Here is a 21,922-nt window from a genome sequence, read left to right on the forward strand (position 1 = left end):
AAACATTTATTTTGACATAGAGTGAACAGCATGGTGTCCTACTGTCCCCCAGTGACCAGTGAGGACGGACCCCCTGAATGTGATGGCATGATGATTTTATTATGAGTTCTGCTGGAATCCTTCACAACAACATCAGCAACAACAACAACAACCGGATTTACCAGAATCTGCTTATCTGACGTTCTTAGCTGCCTCACAGAGAAAAACACAATTTGGGATTAACTGATCTATTTTCCCAGTTCCTCATGTAAAGAGCTTCCGATATGGTTACAGTAATAATGCACATCAAGCCAAATTCTGTGTAATAAAATGAAGCTTTGTATTTACCCCAAATTTAATACATTGTTCAATTCTCATGGAGACAAAAGACCTCGGCTGATTGGATGCCTCCGCCTGCAGTTTTTATCCAAGATCTCATTGGTGGCTGTGATAGCAGCGGTATGATCGGTGAAGATAACAGATAACTGTCTGTCCTGAAATGACCTTTGAGGACTTACAAGTACAAATAAAAAAGTTTTAAGTAGAGGCTAAACATTAGATACACACAGATGGTAAAGTATTCCTAAGAAGGTCAGTTTTTTCAAACTGGGATTGGTGGTTTTGTGAAGATGCAAGGCCAAAACAGAGAAATAATAGTGTTTTCAATAAGTAAAATGTGTCCACACTACAGTGACGTAGACATAGCACATAGAACCATGAGATGGCATTGAGAGACTGAATGTGAATTATCTGCAAAGTCCTGGAAAAATACATTTCTTTTTCATAGAACTAGAATAAACACAGAGCTACTAAATCGATTTTTGCCCATGGTTTTGGCCACATTCAAATCTTATTATAATCTGTTGATACATGTAGTTGGGTGGCTTTTCCAGAAATACCAAAAAAGCTCAATATTTTGAGACGTCCAAAATTTGAAATTTGAAAAAAAGTCAAACTATAGCATGTTGAAATTTTTCCTGAAAAAAATCATAAACATTTTAAATACCCCAATACTCTCAAAATGGTCTTATAATAGTCTGTTGATACATGTAGTAGGGCGGCTTTTCCAGAAATAAGATAAAAACACCATATTTTGAGATGTCCACAATTAAAAAAAACAAAAAAAAACAGTGCCGACTTTTTTGACGACTTTTTTGTGTGGAAAAAGTCATACAAATTTTAATTGCCTGATACTCTCAAAATTGTCTTATTATAGTCTGTTGATACATGTAGTAGGGTGGCTTTTCCAGAACTTTTCCATACTCTTATGATACGTGTAGTAATATCGTTTTTTTTTTAAAAATTCTGACTGTTATTACATAGGGTGACTTTTCCAGAAATAACAAAAAAAACAACAACTATATTTTGGGATGTCCAAAATTTGGGAAATAAAAAGTCATACTATAGCATGTCGAAATATTTTGTGAAAAAGTAAAAAAAAAAATGTAAAAGCCCCGACTTTCTCAAAATGGTCTTATTATACTCTATTGATACATGTAGTAGAGTAATATTAGTTGCACTTCTCTACTAATCAAGTTAGCACTAGCATTAGCAATGTGAATTAGCATGGAAAAAAATAAATTGCACGAGTAACACGTGTTGTAAGTGGGCATGCTTGAGTTTAAAAAAAAAAAAAAGAGTCACAATTAAATAATTTTATGAACCAGTAAAGGTTACTTTTGTCTGGGAACCAAACACATCTGTGAGATCATGTTTTATTTGCTCTGGCAGATGTGTCTGGTCTGCTACAGATTTCTAGCTACTTGAGGTCTGATGGGCCAAATCTCAAGGTGTTCTTGAGATAATGTATCATAGCCTGACATTACCATACCAAATAGCAAATACAAAGAACTACAAAGAGACAGGACTTCAAAAAGACACAAAACAACTACAAAGAGACACAAAACAATAACAGAGACACAACTCAACTACAAAGAGAGAAAACAATTACAAAGAGATACAAAACAACTACAAAGATGCACAAAACAACTACAAAGAGACACAAAACAACTACATAGAGGCACAAAAGAACTATAAAGAGAAACAAAACAACTACAAAAAGACACAAAACAACTACAAAGAGACACAAAACAATTACAGAGACACAACTCAACTACAAAGAGAGAAAACAATTACAAAGAGATACAAAACAACTACAAAGAGACGCAAAAAAACTACAAAGAGGCAAAAAAGAACTACAAAGAGAAACAAAACAACTACAAAAAGACACAAAATAACTACAAAGACAATAAAATAACAACAAAGAGACACAAAACCACTAAAAAGTGGGCAAAACAACCAGACAACAAAGGGACACAAAACTACAAAGAGACACATATTACCAGTCAGATTTGTTACAACTACAAAGAGATAGAACACAATATGAAGAGTGCCTGCTGGCTGAGTAGAAAGGGGAAGAAAATAGAACAACTTAATATGAAATACAAAACAACACAAAATGCCCTTAAATTGTACTCCATCTTTATTTAACTGGACAGAAAAAAAACAACCAGATACATACATTTATGGCATTTGACATTCAGAAAAATTGCACCTCTAGATGTTTACAATTCTACACAAATCTGCTAGAGCTAAGAAGAAAGTGTGTGATTTGTCTGGTTCCAAGGCAAAAAGTAGGACTGACTTTTTACTTTTGAAGAATTTTTCTGAACCACTTCAACATAAAAACGACCTTACTTGTCTTGGAGCCTGCCTTGAAAAGCCATGAAAGCAACAGCACTTCAACATTTAGCTGGGGTCGTTTTCACTTGGTTGTGTGGCAGCAACAAGCTTGAAGTACCTGCAAATTATGTAACAGGTTATCAGAACATTGTAAACTCCTCAAAGCCTTCAAGGTCAGGTAGGGAAGGGAACAGGGCTTTGTGACTCACTGGAAAACGCTCTATTAGTGATTTGTTGTTGACAGCTGAGTAACCAACCTGGTCTCACAGGAATCCGTGAAATGGCTACGGATTTGCTTAACTCAAAATCCGTGGAATAGCCACGGAATCACTCAAATTTCTATGAAACTGATACGGATTTCGCTACAATGCAAGTTAATGACAGTCATATCCCTTGGCTATTCCAACATACAAAGTGATTATGTACATTCACTGAGTGAATATTAAGAAAATAAAACATATATTTCTCGCTAGAAATGTGATCAAAATCCATTTTTATGCAGAAATGAAGTCAAAATATTGATTTTTCACTAAAAATGAGAGAACTGTCCGCCATGTTTTTTGTTCTGACCGCTGGGACCTTGAAAGTCACGTGACTTGGAACAAACCAATAGGAAAAAATATCCATGGAATAGCCACGGGATATGACTGTCATTAACTTGCATTGTAGCGAAATCCGTGTCAGTTTCAAATTTGAGTGATTCCGTGGCTATTCCACAGATTTTGAGTTAAGCAAATTGTAGGAATAAAGAATATATTCTGATTGGCTGAGTTTCTAAATTATGACCAGGTTACTTAAGGTCAGGAAAGGTATGTGGAGGAGTTCAGAGTTCAGGAAAGGTATGTTCTGAGTGCTTTGTAAGACCAAGTTTAGGAAAAAGAACCCGGCTGAGCGTTGTAGGCTTTAAAAGCCCATGCTCTAACAGAATCCGTGGCTATTCCACAGATTTTGAGTTCATCGAATCCATGGCAATTTCACGGATTCCTGTGAGACCAGGTTCGAGTAACCTCCTGTCTTTTTTCTTCTTTTAGAAAAAAATCAACAAACTCTATAAGTTGATGTTGTTCTAGATGCCTGGCATTGTGCTGTTTATTTATATAGACCTTCATTAAAGAGCAGTCTCGAAGGACTTCAGACTAGATGATAAAACATGTAAAAAAAAAAAGAGGATAAAACACCTTCAGGCAGGACGCTGTCTCACTTCTGTCCCAGTTAAAGCCCCAGTCACTGTCACGTCTCTGTCCCATTTTCTGGGCCAGGCCCCAGCCTCGAATCACTCTGCAGAGAAACAACTCTGAAGGCATCACAACAAACTTTAAATTGGCTTTTAATAGTTTATAGACCGATGATTAGGTTCTAGGCTGTGAGGCTTCTTGTCTGGACAGTGTTGCCATAAAGTGCTTCAGGTGATGATCAGGATGATTTTTTTTTTTTCAGCCAACCCCTAAAGTTAAAATCTCCCCTAGTGCCCGAGATTTAGAATTGGCTTTTGGATTATTGCAGGAAATAAAAGTAAGTTTATGTATAAGTTTACGATACCTCCTGGTTCTCTACAGTAAGAAATGACCACAACTTTTATGACAACTACAAAAAGACACAAAACAACTACACAGACACAAAACAACTACACAAAGACACAAAACAATTATAAAGAGACACAAAGAGAAAAAACTACAAAGAGACACAAAACAACTACAAAGAGACACAAAACAATTGCAAAATACACAAAACAACTACAAAGAGACTGAAAAACTACAAAAAGACACAACACTACAGAGACACAAAACAACTACAAAGAGACTGAAAAACTACAAAAAGACACAAAACAACTACAAAGAGACACAAAACAACTACAGAGACTGAAACAACTACAAAAAGACACAAAACTACAGAGACACAAAACAACTACAAAGAGACGCAAAACAATAACAGAGACACAAAACAATTAGAGAGACACAACTCAACTACAAAGAGAGAAAACAATTACAAAAAGATACAAAACAACTACAAAGAGACACAAAACAATTGCAAAGACAATGAAATAACAACAAAGAGATACAAAACCACTAAAAAGTGGGCAAAACAACCAGACAACAAAGAGACACAAAACTACAAAGAGACATATATTGCCATTCAGATTTGTTACAACTACAAAGAGATACAAGACAATATGAAGAGTGCCTGCTGGCTGAGTACAAAGGGGAAGAAAATAGAACAACTTAATAATAAAACAACACAAATTGCACTTAAAATGTACTCCATCTTTATTTAACTGGACAGAAGAAAAACAGTCAGATACATACATTTATGGCATTTGACATTCCGAAAAATTGCATCTCTAGATGTTTACAATTTGTTTCACTTCATAAACCATTTTTTTCTAGTCTGAGCTGCTGAAATAAAAAAACAGATTTGGGTGATAACAGAGAGAGCATAAGGCATCTTCTTGTACAACATGCATTTCTTAGAAGCTTTTCTATCTGTGGCAGTAAAAATAAAACTCTTCATGCTGGGATCCAGCGGGGGATATTGCTCAACGTTAAGATTTTAGATGGTGGAATGATCAACTGCTGTGTGCTGACATTTTTCCTCATAAATTGATTTCAGAACTGCAGTTCTACGTCTCTTGCAAATCACTGGCTTTTGTTTTTCCTTTTTGTTTTTCTTCCAAGGACAAAGAAGCTCCTTGTGCTGATGAAGAGCTCTCTTTTTGATTGAAGCCGTTTACAGCCATTAAGGGGTCACGAAGGTTCGTCTCGGTTTGTTTTTGTATGTAGAGTGACATTATGGGGAGTTTGATTGGAAACAAATAAAAAAAAAAAAAACAGTTTTCATCCACAAGTCAAAGACGTTTTGAGCAATTTTCTGAATAGATCCAATATAAATACAAATCCCAAACAATTCAAATGCATTAGTAATGTACATGTAATGCAATAATGTCATCCGTCTTCAGTGTAAACACATAATCCACTCGTGGTCAGATCAACATATTACAGATAAACAGAAACTATCATCTTGTTTATCCTGAAAATCTACACTGGAGCAGACTGTACTGAATTTGTTGTTTTTTATTTTTCCTCCTTAAAAGAAATCTCTGGGAATGAATTATTTAACTGCTAAAAATGGACTTGTAGCTGTAAATGTTTTTAATAAAAAATGCATTTTGTACATATTTCCATCACTATAATGATCATTTTTTTGGCTTACACACACACACACACACTCCTCCAGACAGACTGATGTTTACTCTTGTTTGATCATCTGTTTGGAGTGCTGGTGCACGGCCTCCACGAAGGCGCCCACGTTCTCCGGGTCCATGTCGGGGTAGAGGCCGTGGCCCAGGTTGGCGATGTAGCCCCTCGGGCCGAAACCCTCCAGCATCTTCTTCACGATGTCTGAAATGCGCTCCTGATGAAGAGGAGGGGGAGGGAAAAGAGAAGGTTTGTTCAAACCGGATCAGAAGAGGAATAGTCATATTATAGCAGGACGAAATGTTTCGAGAAAAAGTAACAGTAACAGCATAAAATGTCCAAAAATATATAAAAAACAAACTATGTTTTAGTATGTTCAAAATAACAAAAAATCATACTATAGTATGTTGAAAAATGTCAAAATATCATTATGTTGTCTGTCCAAAAATGACAAAAAATGATTAAAAATAGCTTGTTGATCATAGTAATAGTATAATACATCCAAAAATATTATGAAAACAACAATTTTAGAATATGTCCTAAAAATGTTGAAAAAAGTCATACTATATTTTATTTATATATATATATATATATATATATATATATATATTATGCATGTCAATTTTTTTTGTGAAAAGGTCATACAATTTTTTTAATTCCCCAATGTTCTCAAAATGGTCTTATTATAGTCTGTTGATACATGTAGGAGGGTGGCTTTTCCAGAAAAAAAGAAAAAAAATCACCAGATTTTGAGACGTCCAAAATTTGAAAAAAAAAAAAAAAGTCCTACTATAGCATGTCGACTTTTTTTTGGTGAAAAAATCATAACATTTTGAAATGCCCCGATACTCTCAAAATGGTCTTACTATAGTCAGTTAATATATGTAGAAGTGTGCATTTTCAGAAATAACAGAAAAACTCAATCAATCAAAAAACTAAATTTGACAAAAAAAGTCATACTATATGTTGAAAAATGTCAAAATATGGTCATTCTGTTGTTTGTCCAAAAATTACTAAAAATTATTAAAAATAATTTGTTGATCATAGTAATAGTATAATAGATCCAAAAATATTATGAAAACAACAAATTTAGAATATGTCCTAATTTTTTTGAAAAGAAGTCATCCTATAGCATGTCAAATTTTTTGGGAAAAAGTAAAAAAAAATACCAGATTTTGAAACGTCCAAAATTAGAAATTTGAAGGAAAAAAAATGTCATACTATAGCATGTTGACTTATTTTTAAAAGCCCCGATACTCTTAGTCTCAATATATAATATGTAGTAGGGTGCATTCCCAGAAATAACAGAAAAACTTTTGAGTTTGAGTTGTCCAAAATTTGAAAAAAAAAAAAAAAGTCATACCATAGTATGTTGAAAAATGTCAAGAGGTCATTCTGTCATTCAGGGAATGAGTGAATGAAATGTCTGTAAAAAACACACATTTTGGTCCACATTTTAAAATATTAAGCTGTTTTGCAGTCCACACGTCTGTGACCTCTGAATCTCTGCAAAGAGGTTTGATATTTGTGTACAGGCCCGCTCTGTTAGGTTATCATTATGTTGAGTTAACTTTTACTTCTTGATAAGAGACATTTTTCAGACACATTTATTAACGTCCTTGAGGGCTTGGCTTGTAGGGAGCCACTGATTTAACCCATTTAGGGTTAAAACGCCTGGAAGAAAAGCCTGTAAAACCTCTGGGCGATTGAAAAAAACCCCCCTAAAACCTGAAGTTTTTCTGGAAAAAAAGTGTCAACGCTTTCTAATAAATAATATATTTAGTCATTTTGTGTCTTTATGTGTCTATTTTGGTCATTTTGTATCTTTCTTTTTGTAATTTTGTGTCTTTTTTGGTCATTTTGTGTCTTTTATGGTCATCTTGTGTCTTTTTTTTTAGTCATTTTGTGTCTTTTTTTTAGTCATTTTGTGTCCTTTTCAGTCATTTTGTATCTTTTTTTAGTCATTTTGTGTCCTTTTTGGTCATTTTGTGTCTTTTTTGTCATTTTGTCTTTTTGTGTCTTTTGTTTCTTTTTTTAGTCATTTTGTGTCATTTTTTAGTCATTTTGTGTCTTTTTTTAGTCATTGTGTGTCTTTTGTGTCTTTTTTTAGTCATTTTGTGTCTTTTTTTAGTCATTTTGTGTCTTTTTTTGGTGATGATTTCAAAGGTCTGGAAAAGTCCCATGTTGCATTGAGACACTCCCACATGTATTCTAATGCATTTTGGTGGCCAAGAGACCGAAAATAGGTGGAAAAAACTACAAATACTACAAAACAACGTATCCTCTTTCCCGGCTTTAATGGTAGAGTAACTCAACAGTGACCCCGGTTTTAATGGTAGAAATGCAATAATGCTTTCCAGGCTTTAATGGGTTAAAGCATCACTTTGACATTGATATGCGTTAATCATTCATGAAGAATGATCTGTCACTGAGATATCACTTTCACAGGAATCGGACAGTCGGACCTGAAAATGGTCGCTAGAACGGAGGCATAAAAAATAAAGTGAAAAAAGAAAAAGTTGGAGTCTAAACCAAAGAAGAAGTGGAAGTTACCTTTGGAGCATAAAGAGCACAAGGGTCCATGTTCCCCTGCAGGCTGACCTTCCCACCTGTGCGCTCCCTGAACACACACACACACACACACACACACACACACACACACACACACACACACACACACACACACACACACACACACACACACACACACACACACACACACACACACACACACACACACACACACACACACACACACACACACACACACACACACACACACACACACACAGGTAATCCTTTAACCAACAGGTTAAGTATTTGATGAGCAGAGCAGGAAACACACGTTTGTTGACTTAAATCCTGCACTCAGTGACAAACGGGGAGAGGTTACTAATGGTTAACCTGGTTCTCAGGAAGCACCTTAGTGTGCTGCAGGAGCACAGCAGCAACCTGCAACATCCTGAGAGGTTTTAAGCTCCAAGACTTGTTTTTTGCCCAGGGCAGTGTGTGTTAAGACTTTATTTGCTTTATTTATTGGTCTGTTTCTTTTGCTGCTCACATTCTAGACACAGGTGCATCTAAATAAATTAGAATATCAAAGAAAAGTTTATTTATGTCAGTAATTCAATTCAAAAAGTGGAAGTAACACATTATATTGTGGGTCTCAAACTCACGGGCCAACTGCGGCCCTCGTGATGATATTTTGTGGCCCCCACATTGATATGAAAGTTTAATGTGAGTTGTATATGAATGGCACTTTAACGTGTTGTGTGTGGAATTACTTTTGGTAATTTTGTGTCTTTTTTTAATAATTGTGTGTCTTTTTTAATAATTTTGTGTCTTTTTTGGTAATTGTGTGTCTTTTTTTGGTAATTGTGTGTCTTTTTTAAAATAATTTTGTGTCTTTTTTTTAAATAATTGTGTGTCTTTTTTGGTAATTTTGTCCCTTTTCAAAAGTAATTTAGTTTTTTCTGTAATTTTGTGTCTTTTTTTGGTCATTTTGATACTGCCTCCAGTGGCACCCAGGTAATTTGAGTTTGAGACCGCTGCATTATATAGATCCATTACACACATAATGAAACATTTCATGTCTTCATTTATTTAATTTCCTCAAATTATAATGATTATGGCTTACATTTAATGAAGACCTGAAATTCAGTGTCTCAAAAAAATTTAATATTACAAAAGACCAATTTTAAAAAGTATATTTAATATGTAAATGTTGGCCTCTGAAAAGTATGTCCATCTATATGACTCAATACTCAATCATCTTTATGCAGGTGATGCGGTTAAGGCATTTTAATATAGTTCGCAGGCATAAAATGCCCCCCATAGTGTGTGTGTGTGTGTGTGTGTGTGTGTGTGTATTCTTGTACTTCCTACATAGTGAGGACCAGAACACGTTTTTAACCAACAGAGTGAGGACATTTCGGCCGGTCCTTTCTTCTTTAAAGGCTTTTTTGAGATTTCAGACTTTGTTTTAAGGGTTAAAGGTTACATGATAATGATAATTAACTGAAACGTTATTGTGTGGTAACAAAACTAACTAAAATTATAGTGAAAATGTCCTTCGTTTTCATCTTTGTCAACTTTTTTTCATACATAATGAAGATGGATAGGACAAAGGAAATAAAGGCAAAATTTACTGTGACCTCTTTTAATCTCCCACCCAACAAATACCCCATTACAAAAAACTAAAACTAATAAAAACTAAACTAAAACTAAAGCATTTTAAAAAAAAATACTAAACTAAAACTAGCAAACTCACTCTATAAACTCATTAAAACTAACTGAATTTGAAAACAAAAATTCACAACACAATTAAAACAAAAATTCACAACACAATTAAAACTAAAACTAATGAAAAATTCTAAACTATTATAACCTTGCAAGGGAATTCACTATTACAAAGATAGAAGTACAAGAATGTGTGTGTGTGAGTGTGTGTGTGTGTGTTACCGTGCTGATCGTGGGTCTATGGTCCAGTCCAGCCCGACCACCTCATAATGAGACTGAGACAGATCCTCGAGGCCGTAGTGAGCATCTTTAGCAAACACAATCTGAAAGACACACAGAAGGAATAAGAGATTTTTTTCAAAGCAGCTTCTGCAGGACTCATTAGGAGTTATTTTTGGTGAAATGCTGCCATCTTCTGGTCATAAAGCAGAACAGTTATTTCAGAAGAGGCCCCATAAATCCTTAATGATCCCTCCTGGGAAACTGTGTTGTTGAAGCAACAGAGTGCAGGTAAGAATAGAACAGAGTGTTGAAACTAATATAGAAAACGAGAAGAAAGAAATGAAAAATACAGCAGGAAAATAAATAAATAGAGATGTCAGGGCTGACTCGTTTGCAGTTCAGGTGATGGACAGGAGAACATCATTAGTCACAGACGTTGTCAAGAAGAAAACACGCAGAAATGTGAGGATTTTAAAAATAAAATGCACTTCGTTACTACAAAACACTGTGTACAGGTACATCTAAAGAAATAAGAATATTGTGAAAAAGTTCAATATTTTTTGTCAATTATTTCAGAAAGTGAAACTCGTACATTATGTAGATTCATTACACATAGAGTGAAATATTTCAAACCTGTTTTTCTTGTAATTTTGATGATTCTGGCTTAGAGATAATGGAACCACAAAACTCAGTGTCTCAGAAAATTTGAATATTACATAAGATTAACAGTTTCTGGAGAATGTGGTGAAATTAATCTATTAATTGTATTTATTATTAATCCAGACAGGGTGATAAAAATAAAAACAAAACAATCATAAATTAAAATTTGCAAAATTAAAAATAACGATAAAATAATAAAATGTTAGAAATGTATAAATAAAAGCTAGTAAAAATAAATTATATATATATTCAGCTTCATAGATTAATTTCACCACATTCTCCAGAAACTGTTAATCTCATGTAATATTCTCATTTTCTGAGACACTGAGTTTAGTGTTTCCATTATCTCTAAGAATCATCAAAATTACAAGAAAAACAGGCTTGAAATATTTCACTCTACCTGTAATAAATCTATAAAATGTGTGAGTTTCACTTTCTGTTATGATTGACAAAAAATACTGAACTTTTTCATGATTTTCTATTTTTTTTAGATGTACCTGCACGTGCTTGTTGTTCATTTATATATCTGGGAAGGTATATTTGTGTCTCTCACCATGGGAATGTCCTTTCCTGCCTCCTTGAGTTTCTCTTTGACTCGGCGAGCGATGTCTCTTAGGTACGGCAGAGAGAACTCTTTAAACTCTGCTGGACCCAGAATGCCGGCGTGGGACTCGAACACCTGCAGAGCCTGGACGACACACATGCAGACGGAGGATTACGTTTTGTTTTTTTGGCTATTTACCACAACATCCACATCAGCAACCATTCAGAGCCCTGTTTGCATCTGTCCTTAACATTTAAGTTGAATATTCACAACTCTTCCAGCTGTGTTTTGGTCTCCACCAACTCCTGGAAAGAGAAATTTTGCTTTTTAGGTGCCAAGTGTTCCGCTATGTTTCCCAGAAACACGTGGACAAGAATCGGTTGTCAAGCAGGTAGTGTAGAGTGTGTTAAATAGAGATCCTTTGCTATAAATAGTGGCCTGCTGCTTGGACCGGCAGGCAGGAGGACCAATATGGAGCCTAAGCTGTGATGGACATACTTTCGTCACCCAATGCTCCCTGTACATCAGAAGACTTTGAAAAATTTGGAAAAGACTCTTGGAAAACTGTGTGGAAGGTCCCTTTAATTACTTTTTTTGGTAATTTTGTGTCTTTTTTCAAAATAATTTTGTGTCTTTTTTTAAAATAATTATGCGTCTTTTTTAATAATTTTGCGTCTTTTTAAAAAAATAATTTTGTTTCTTTTTGGTCATTCTGTGTCTTTTTTGGGTCATTGTGTGCCTTTTATTAATTGTGTATCTTTTTTTTTGTGTTTTTTCAGTCATTTTGTGTCTTTTTTTAGTAATTTTGTGTCTTTTTTTGGTCATTTTGATACTGCCTCCAGCAGCCCCCAGGTAATTTGAGTTTGAGACCCCTGATCTATATCCATCCTCCATACAGTTCTCTACATTTATTTATCTGATCTTTTTTCACTTGTTTATTTTAATAGTGTATTGTTTTATGTTTTCTGTCGATTGTTTATCTTAATTGCATTTGTATTTGTTTGCTACTGGAACTTCAATTTCCTTGAGGGAGTCATCCCAAAGGGATCAATAAAGTCTCTGTGGTAAAAGGAGAAACTCTCTGAAACACAGAGCTGCAGTAAAAACGGCGGTGCGCTCTGTTTGTGTGACATCGTCTAAACTTTGTGTTATAATCAGGTTTGTGCTCTCGGGCTGTGCTCGACTGTTTTGGGGGAAATAAATGCTGCCTCCAGCGCATTTTGTGCTGATACTGAGGAGCAGGTTTGTTTCTATAAGGAGTGTGTGTGGGAGCTGACACGATCAGCAAATAATATTTATGTCCAAACTCTGAAATACTCCACACAATATATACTTTCAGCCTTTCCGAATCTTATTGTTGTTGCAGCAATCAGGTCCCCACATGACGACCTGCAGGTAGGGCTGCTCCGATTGATCGACACCGATTTCCTTAATTTTGTGGAATCGGCGATCGGACAATTCTTTTACATCAAACCGATCGGTAACACCTTAAAATAACCAACTAAGTAATGTTTATAGATGGTTTACAAACCAATTATTAATCATTTACAAAGTGCTATACATATTTAATCGTAAAATGTTTTAAACCAATTTCTTAAAGGTATATGAATCATTTTAAAATCATTAACATACTTAATATGGTGTTAAAAATGTTATAATGAGTGCAACTAAAACTATTAATTATAATTTAATTGTTTGTTAATGGTAAAGTAACTATAAACTTACATTAATATTCCATCTATTTGTCATTTATAAATGATTTGGTTAGTTAAGCATTAATTAATTATGCATTTACCATTCTAAATGGTTTATATACGGTTTATAAATGATGATTAAACATTAATAAACTGTAATCTGTTTACCATTTATAAATGATGGTTATTGTAAAGTGGTACCAACTGATCTTATCTACCTCTGCAAAGGTCTGAAAGTGCGTCTGCAAGTGCGCTTACTTCTGCATGACTGAGCGTGCTCTGGGTGACTACAGTCGCATTTGGGCATTAGTTCTTGTTGTACTATAACAAAAAACAAAAACTCAGGACACTTTATTTATGGTTGCAGTTCTTTAGTTAGTTTATCCTGTAAATTGTTGCTATTTATTTTAAGTTTAACATTTTATTAACTACCTCAGACATTGTGATTTCCTTTATTTGTTAAAGAAAAATACTGCTGTGTTATTGTTTTTCAATAAAATAAGATTCAAACATTGAAGGTGTATGTATGTATTTTAATTGCCCTATCTTTTCAAAAACTGCCTATGGACAAGTGTTGTGAATTAGCACTTGTGCTAAAACACTTAAACAATGCATCTGGTCTGTCCAATGTAGAGACAGACCGATATATCATATATATTTGCGTTTTTTTACTTTTTACTCGGTTAAGACTGATGTCAAAATAATCGGTATCGGCATTAAAAAACCTGTATTGGTCGACCACTAGTCCAATGTAATTGCTATGTCCATATCAAATAAACACTAAATAAAATAAAATAAATAAATGCTGTGAGTTAAAAAAAAAAAATCGGTATCGGCCAAAATCGGAATCAGCAGGTCAGGCTTTTTAAAAACCGGTGATTGGCCAGAAAATTGCAATCGGTGCACCCCAACCTGCAGGTTATTTATTTCAACTTGATTTAGTTCCCAAAAAAATGGATTTGCATGATGATTTCATGGTAATAAACTTGTGTGCAGAGATGAGAAGGCGGGGGGTGTAACCTGAGCTCCGGCTGCCACCTGGCCCAGCAGATAGTCCACGATGACATCAGTCAGCATCTTCAGCAGCATGTGGCTGGACTCAGGGTGTCTGTAGAGCCAGCGCTTCGCCTTAGAGAAGGTCCTGGAGCCTCCGCCTTCTATCATGTAGGACATCAGCGTCCACTGTGGAGGGACAGAGTGAAGATGGAAGATTGAGAATCACAATACTTTTACGAATGAATTTTAGCCTGGCTAACGGCAGACTATATCACAAATGAGATCTAGTCTGGATACCAGCTATTCATTTCTCCGTAGAGGAGGCGTGGTTTACGATCCTCCAGAGCCGTTTATTGGGCGCTAAGAATGTCTATCATAAGCGTCTGTAGGTAGCTCTTAGCCAATCAGATCAGTTATACCAGATGACGTATGTAGAGTGACAGAAATTGATGTTTATATATCCAGACTAGCCCATCTCTACTTTGAGACTAAAATGCTGATTTCTGCTTCTGCAACGTTTTTCTGCAGCATGTTCTGACTCTGGCTGCTCTGTAGTTTCAGCTCACAGTCTACCGGCAGTGTTAGTGTGTGTGTGTGTGTGTCTGTGAGAGAGTGTTGCTGCTGCTTTGCTTCTCCAGTTCTCGCTTTCTGCAAGATTATTTATTTTTACGCCTTATTCCCCCTCATGTCATTCAGCCACACACATCCACTGATTTTATGGTCACTAGACGAGCTGCTGGGGGTCTCTGGGCGGCTCCGCTGTCCCCCGGCTCGTAGCCAGATCACCGTGGTTACAGCAGTGAGCGGTAGCGGGGCTAGTTGGTAGATTAGGCTTTGGCCAAATACAGTCGGAAGCAAGGCTAAAACATCCTTTTTGGTGGTGAAACAGGAGTGTAAAGTCAAACGTTCTTCTTTTAAAACAAACTTTGGCTCTAAACTATTTAAAACGCTGTCTACAGCTAGATCCAGAGAGAGCTTCACGTCTGCTGCAGCCATGTTGGATCTGTAAGAAAACTACAAGACTACAAGCTTCCGTCTGTCCAATAGTACGCCTCATCGTCTTGCCGTCCCTCCCCGTTCTGTGATTGGATCCCTAAAACAGGGCTAAGAAACAGCCATAGACACCAGACCCTTTCGCAGTTTGAAATGAAATCGAGCGCGCAAGGCAGTGTGGGCACACCCAGGCTAAATTAATTTCTACCCAGCTTTAAATGTGTCAGTATGGTCTCTAACCGGAGCTCCGGTGAAGCCAATGAGCGGCACTTTGCCCTCTATCTTGTGTCTGGTCAGTGTGATGGCTTTGAAGACGTAGCTCAGCTCTTTGTCCACGTCCACTTTGGCCTGCAGGCGCTGCAGGTCTTCTGGCTCCTTCAGCGGGTCGGGGAATGTAGGACCTTTACCTGCCACCATCTGGACATCCATCCCCATGGCCTGGAAGGGAGGAAATATATACGGTTTAAAAAAAACAATAGAAATATACATAAACCATCTCATGCTTGTGCAGGCACACAATATGTCCAGGCTCTATGAGTAAAGTTTTAGAGAAAATGTTCACTAATGTGTCCAAGTTTTCCCTTAAGAATTCACATTAAAGCTGGTTGAGTGATAAATATACAAATGGTCATTTTGCAGGTGAAGTATTCCTTTAAGGTGCATTAATATATTTTGACCACTGGGGGGCAGAAGAGGGGCTAATAAAGTAAATTGGAGCAGCATTACCATCACAGTGACTGTGTTTCTGTCCACACTACGTACACTAAATAAAAAACAAAACAGTGAGAGGCTCAACTTCTCCACAGGCAAACCCCATTTAAATTACACAGAACAATCAGATTTAATGTAACTGTGTGTACTCAGCTACATGTTAATGAATGCTGGTCCTGGCAGTCTTACCTGAGGGATAACCAGGATGTCAGAGAAGATGATGGCAGCATCGAAGGGGAAACGTCTCAGAGGCTAAAGGTGGAAAAAAGGATTTTTTTGTAATTTAAATGGAAAAACAAATGGATGGCTCAACCCTCCTGTCCTCTTGGGGTCCCTTTTGACCCCAAATCATTTTTAACATACGATTGATATAGGTGAACTTTCATAGAATTGCTTGAATTTTTCAGCATATGTGCCCCTCTACATCCTTTATAGATAGTATAAATGTCCACTTTCTTCATACATTTTTACATGTTTCATACATTTTTATAGCACCCATCCTCCTCAGGGGTCAAAAAGGACCATTTTGACCACAGGTGTGATTTTTTTTTTTTGTACTTTTTTTTTGCTGTCATCTAAAATGAACAACGTTTTCAAAACATAAGTTTCACTAAAAAATTATAAAAATATAGAAATGATGTAATATGATATATATATACTTGTTACTCTATCTCAAACTCTCTATATATATATATATATATACAGAGAGAGAGAGTTTGAGATAGAGTAACAAGTACTAGGACAATGAAATGACCATCAACCCGTCCATACATATACATGAACATACATACAATATTACAAAGGGATGGACAGGACAGGAAGACAGGAATGGAACAAATACAGCAGAACAAGAGGATAGGGGAGCATTAATATATATATATATATATATATATATATATATATATATATATATATATATATATATTCATTATTTTGACATTGTTTTTAGTCTATGTTTTTACGTGTGTTAGCTATGTTTTGTTTGTTGTCTTGAGTTTTTGTTGTTTTTTGTTTCCTCTATAGTATTATGTTGTTTATCAGTTCGTTTGTCTTTGTGTTTTAGACAACGTCCATGCTTTTTACGACTCATGGTTGTAGATAATTTACATTCTTCTGATCTTTTTTTTCCCTCAGTTTCAGATACTAAATTAATCTCATTTAAAGTGGGTATTTTTCCTCATGTAGAAGAAAATCTTGTTATGCCAACACTGCTTCCTTAGAGCTTGGACTGTACCTGCAGAGTGAGCTCACAGCAGGACTCTGGTGTCCGACACGTCTCAAAGAAGTCCTTCGCTGCTCTGGTCTCACGAAACTCTGCAAGTTAAATCAATAAAATATTTCTGTCAGCATAATTTGTCTTAGAATTGTACTCTTTAACCCATTGAAGCCTGGAAAGCGGATACGTCGTTTTGTAGTATTTGTATAAGCTCTCAAATACCTTTTTGAATTTAATTTCTATCTGCTAGAGGCTGAAAAAGCTATTATTTAGTAGAAGAGTTGACACTTTTTTTCCAGAATTTCCAGAAAATTAGAAGCTTATTTTAAAATCGCCCAGCGATTTTTCAGGCCTCAATGGGTTAATGACTTGAAGTTACAGGAAAAACATGACTTTGGGTAAGGGAGAGATAATTTCAGCAAAGATTTCAGATTTGAGGAAAGAAAATGAAGAATGACCTGGTAGGTATCTTCCAGCCTGTCTCATACACCAGACAGGCACATGTTCAGTTTCTTCTCCTCGTGCTGCTCGCAGGAATGTGTCATTCCGCAGCGTGGGGAAGTCCTTGGGGCTGGATAGGAAAAACAAAAACACATAGGTTAAGCATCACTTTTTATCTATGCTGCTTTAAATGGACAGAAAACTTTTGCTGACCAATAAAGCACAACTACAGCCTGGGTTGTGCATTAAAACAACTCTGATTTATCAACTGATGGACACTTTTCCTCTCAAAATCAATTTAGAAGAAATCTGAAGAAAAAGAGAATTTTCCTATAACTAAGAGAGAAGAGACAGGTGGGCGGGAAGATCAACAGGAAGCAAGATGCCTGAATATTTTTTCATTAATATAGATTTTTAATTCTAACACATCAGTTGTACCTCTTGAACCTTGAGGGAGTAGACTATAACTAGCCAAACACTAGCTCAAGTGTAGTTGTGGGTTAAAGTAACATAGTAATAAAGTATCCAAAATAAATCAACATCAGAGCAACACTCACTGGCCACTTTATTAGGTACACCTGTTAAACTGCTCGTTAATGCATGTATCTAATCAGCCAATCACATGGCAGCAACTCAATGCATTTAGGCATGTAGACATGGTGAAGAGGAGCTGCTGGAGTTCAAAGTTGTCATCAGAATGGGGATGAAAGGTGATTTAAGTGACTTTGAACGTAGCATGGTTGTTGGTGCCAGATGGGCAGAAACTGCTGATCTACTGGGATTTTCTCTAGAATGGTCCTGTTCTCCTATACACTTCCATTTGTTTTATTTTTTCAAAGACACAAAATGACAAAAAAAAACAACCAAAATGACCAAAAAAAAAGACAAAGACACAAAATCACAAAAAAAAGACACAAAATAACTAAAAAAAGACGACACAAAATGACAAAAAAGAGACAAAAAGACACAAAATTACCAAAAAAAAAGACACAAAAAGACATAAAATGACTAAAAAAAAGACACAAATGATCAAAAGAAGACACGAAAGACACAAAATGACAAAAAAAAGACAAAGACACGAAATCACAAAAAAAGACACGTCTAAAACTAAAAAAAACTAAACTATAACTAAAAAAACACGACACAAAATGACAAAAAAAGAGACAAAAAGACAAAATTACAAAAAAAAGACACAAAATAACTAAAAAAAGACGACACAAAATGACAAAAAAAGACAAAAAGACAAAATTACCAAAAAAAAGACACAAAAAGACATAAAATGACAAAAAAAGACACAAATGATCAAAAAAAGACACGAAAGACACAAAAAAGACACAAAATGACTTAAAAAAAGACACAAAAAGATTTTTTTTAAAAGACACAGAATAACTAAAAAAGGCTCAAAATAACTAAAATAGACCACACCAATTGGACTGTACTTTATTGTAGAACAACCTGATGCAGATCTGACACCAGATCTAAATTTACATTTCAGAAAGCAGTTGTCCTGAATATGTCCTGAGGGCGACAGTATGGTACCAGAGCTGTGTTATCTAACATACAGGCGTGCCCCTCCCTCTCCCCAGCAGTGATGGAGGCATCCAGCTGAAGAGCTGTCAATGATAGAGATGTGAGATATGAGGGAGAACACTCCTCTGCTCTCTTATCATCTCCCAGCAGGAGGGAAACGGTTGAATGAAAGACTGATTTGGATGTATGGGTGACGCATCACAACCTGACTGAAATTCAAACTTTGACTTGAATAAAAAATGTTCAATGGATCACTAAAAATGTGTTTTCCCATTATTTATGATGCAGATCACTGAAGGCTCCAAAAAAATACGTTATTATCATTATTTCCACATTATATTTGCTTTCACTAAATAGCACTATCGAGATTAAGCCAATTCAGTGGCGGTTCTAGACCAATTTTACTGTGGGGGCAAAGGAGGGGCCAGTGTTTAATCAGAGGGGAGTATTTAAAAACTGCAAAGATGATATTTAAGCATTCAAAACCTTTATTTTAACTTATTTAAAAATCTAATTTAAGTATATTTGGAAGATATAAATACATTGATTGAAACAATGAGACTTACCAACAAGAACAGTTATTTTTGTACGACAATGATATTTCTCATCTTTGTGCACAATTACTTATTTTTTAATTTTGAAAGTGCAGTATATAATAAAAATACAAAAAAACACAAAAATTACAAAAAACACATAAAAAACACAAAGATATTACAAAAAACAGAAAAACACAAAGAAATTATACATATATATATATATGTGTATATATATATATATATATAAGCAGTAAACACAAAAGATTGCATTACAAATGCTAAATGCACAAAGCTAAATTAGAAAGATCTCTGCAAAAAAAGTAAAATCATGTTAATACACTTCGAGGTGTTTTTTTTCCTTTTTTACCAATTACTTTTGTTTTTATTTTGAAAGTGAAGTACAGTCAAAATGATCTTTTTTTTAAAATATACACAAACTTTTATTGCTTTTATTTAACTACACAATGTACACGATTTGGGTTCCTTTTGTGTACAATGGGATATTGTTTGAAGAAAAAATAGGTAAGAATTGTTCCGTCATTCATCGTTATAAATTGATCATTTCATTATTAATTTGACACAGGGGCCACAGCAGGGGCCAAGGGTTTCTTCACAGGGGCAGTGTAGAACCACCACTGAACCAATTTAAACTAAACTTAACAAACAAAAACCCTTTGTTTTAACCCTTGTGTTGTCTTAGTACCGCCACTATTTAACAGCAGAGGAATCTTTTTTCAACTTGAAATTCAATGAAAAAGTCAGACATTGCCTTTGTTCATATTTCCATGAGAACTGTTCACCAACAGGGTACAAATCTTGATATAGGAGTCGTTTTTGACCCGGCAGCTATAAAATTATTTACACCTATGCAGTAGCTTTAGCAATAAAAATAATAAAAAACAAACTTTAGTAAAACAGTAAGCCAACTATGACAGGTGTGCTGTGATATCAACATGTGCATTTCCCTGATTAAATCCAGTTTTTCTGCACTGCAATAAGGGGGAAAAACCCAATATTCACAAAGTTTGTGATGAAAGACAGGTTGTTTCTTCATGCAAGATATATAAGATATATAATTTTTAAAATTCAATCAAGCTGTTTTATTTAAGGGGTTAAGTGAAGGTGGGTCATTTCTGACCTTAAGAACAGGTGGTGCATACAGGTACATCTAAAAAAATTAGAATATAATGAAAAAGTTTAACATTTTTTGTCAATTACTTCAGAAAGTGAAACTCATACATTAAATATATATATTTTTTCTATATAATGTAATTTTCTGAGACACTGAGTTTTGTGTTTTCATTATCTCTAAGCCAGAATCATCAAAATTACAAGAAAAACAGGCGGCTTGAAATATTTCACTCTACGCGTAATGAACCTATATAATTTATGAATTTCACTTTCTGAAATGATAGACAAAAAATATTTATTATAAAATAAATAATAATAAATATAAATAATATATAAATAATAAATAATAAAATAATTTAAACAATAATATAAATAATAAATAATAATAAATATAAATAATAAATATTATATTAAATAATAAATAATAAATATTATAAAATAAAACAGCTTGACAAAAAATATTGAACTTTTTCACGAGATTCTATTTTTTTTATACTTAACTGTACAAAAAGTTAAAACAACACAAAAGGTTAAAAGAATGCATTTACTCTATGATGAATTATTTACATGCCGAATTTATCAGAATGTCCAAATGAATCTTTAATGCTAATAACTTATATTGCAAAGCGAATTTAACCCTGCATGTGAGCGAGGGAATATTAAACTGCTGGTTTTCTGAATGAGAGTTCTGCATCCAATAAGGAGCTGTGTTTACCAGCGATAATAACTGACTTTAACGGTCGGGAAATGCCACTATTTTGTTGTGAAGACGTGATTATAAACGGTTAACATGACGCTAGATTTCATAACGTCTGATTTATGTTTTCATAAGAATGACACAGGGAAGTTTCATAACGTCGCTCAGTTAGCAGCAGAAATCCACCCGTTAAATCTAATAAAATACTAAATGTTAGATTACTCACAGGATTAAAGCGTCCTTGCTCATGTCTGCGGGGCTGAGGAGGTGACACTTTTCTCCTCTGTCTGGATCTACAGATGTCAGTAGCGACCTGCAGCTCCTCAACTGTCATTTAAAGCTGCTCCAACAACTCTTTCTGCTCCGACGCGGCCATCTTGGAAGACCATGTGACCGGAGCAGGAAACGACGCGCGTCTTCAAAATAAAAGCCTTAAGCGCGTATTCAAAATAAAAAAAAC

At 35.0% G+C, this 21,922-nt stretch overlaps 1 protein-coding gene across 1 annotated transcript; it reads right to left on the minus strand.

Moving 5' to 3' along the window:
• Positions 1 to 4,901: 4,901 nt before the first annotated feature.
• urod (uroporphyrinogen decarboxylase) lies at positions 4,902 to 21,849 on the minus strand. Its single transcript, XM_059344046.1, has 10 exons — positions 21,689 to 21,849; positions 17,586 to 17,698; positions 17,146 to 17,225; positions 16,101 to 16,163; positions 15,441 to 15,638; positions 14,232 to 14,393; positions 11,527 to 11,661; positions 10,314 to 10,414; positions 8,406 to 8,472; positions 4,902 to 6,069 (listed from the first exon to the last, which is right to left on the minus strand). Exons 1-10 carry the CDS (start codon positions 21,709 to 21,711, stop codon positions 5,905 to 5,907), a joined length of 1,107 nt encoding a protein of 368 aa, XP_059200029.1. The 5' UTR covers positions 21,712 to 21,849; the 3' UTR covers positions 4,902 to 5,904.
• Between the last annotated feature and the right edge of the window lie 73 nt (positions 21,850 to 21,922).

Source organism: Centropristis striata, chromosome 11, assembly GCF_030273125.1.
Source record: "Centropristis striata isolate RG_2023a ecotype Rhode Island chromosome 11, C.striata_1.0, whole genome shotgun sequence".
In the NCBI taxonomy this organism is placed as follows: Eukaryota; Metazoa; Chordata; class Actinopteri; order Perciformes; family Serranidae; genus Centropristis; species Centropristis striata.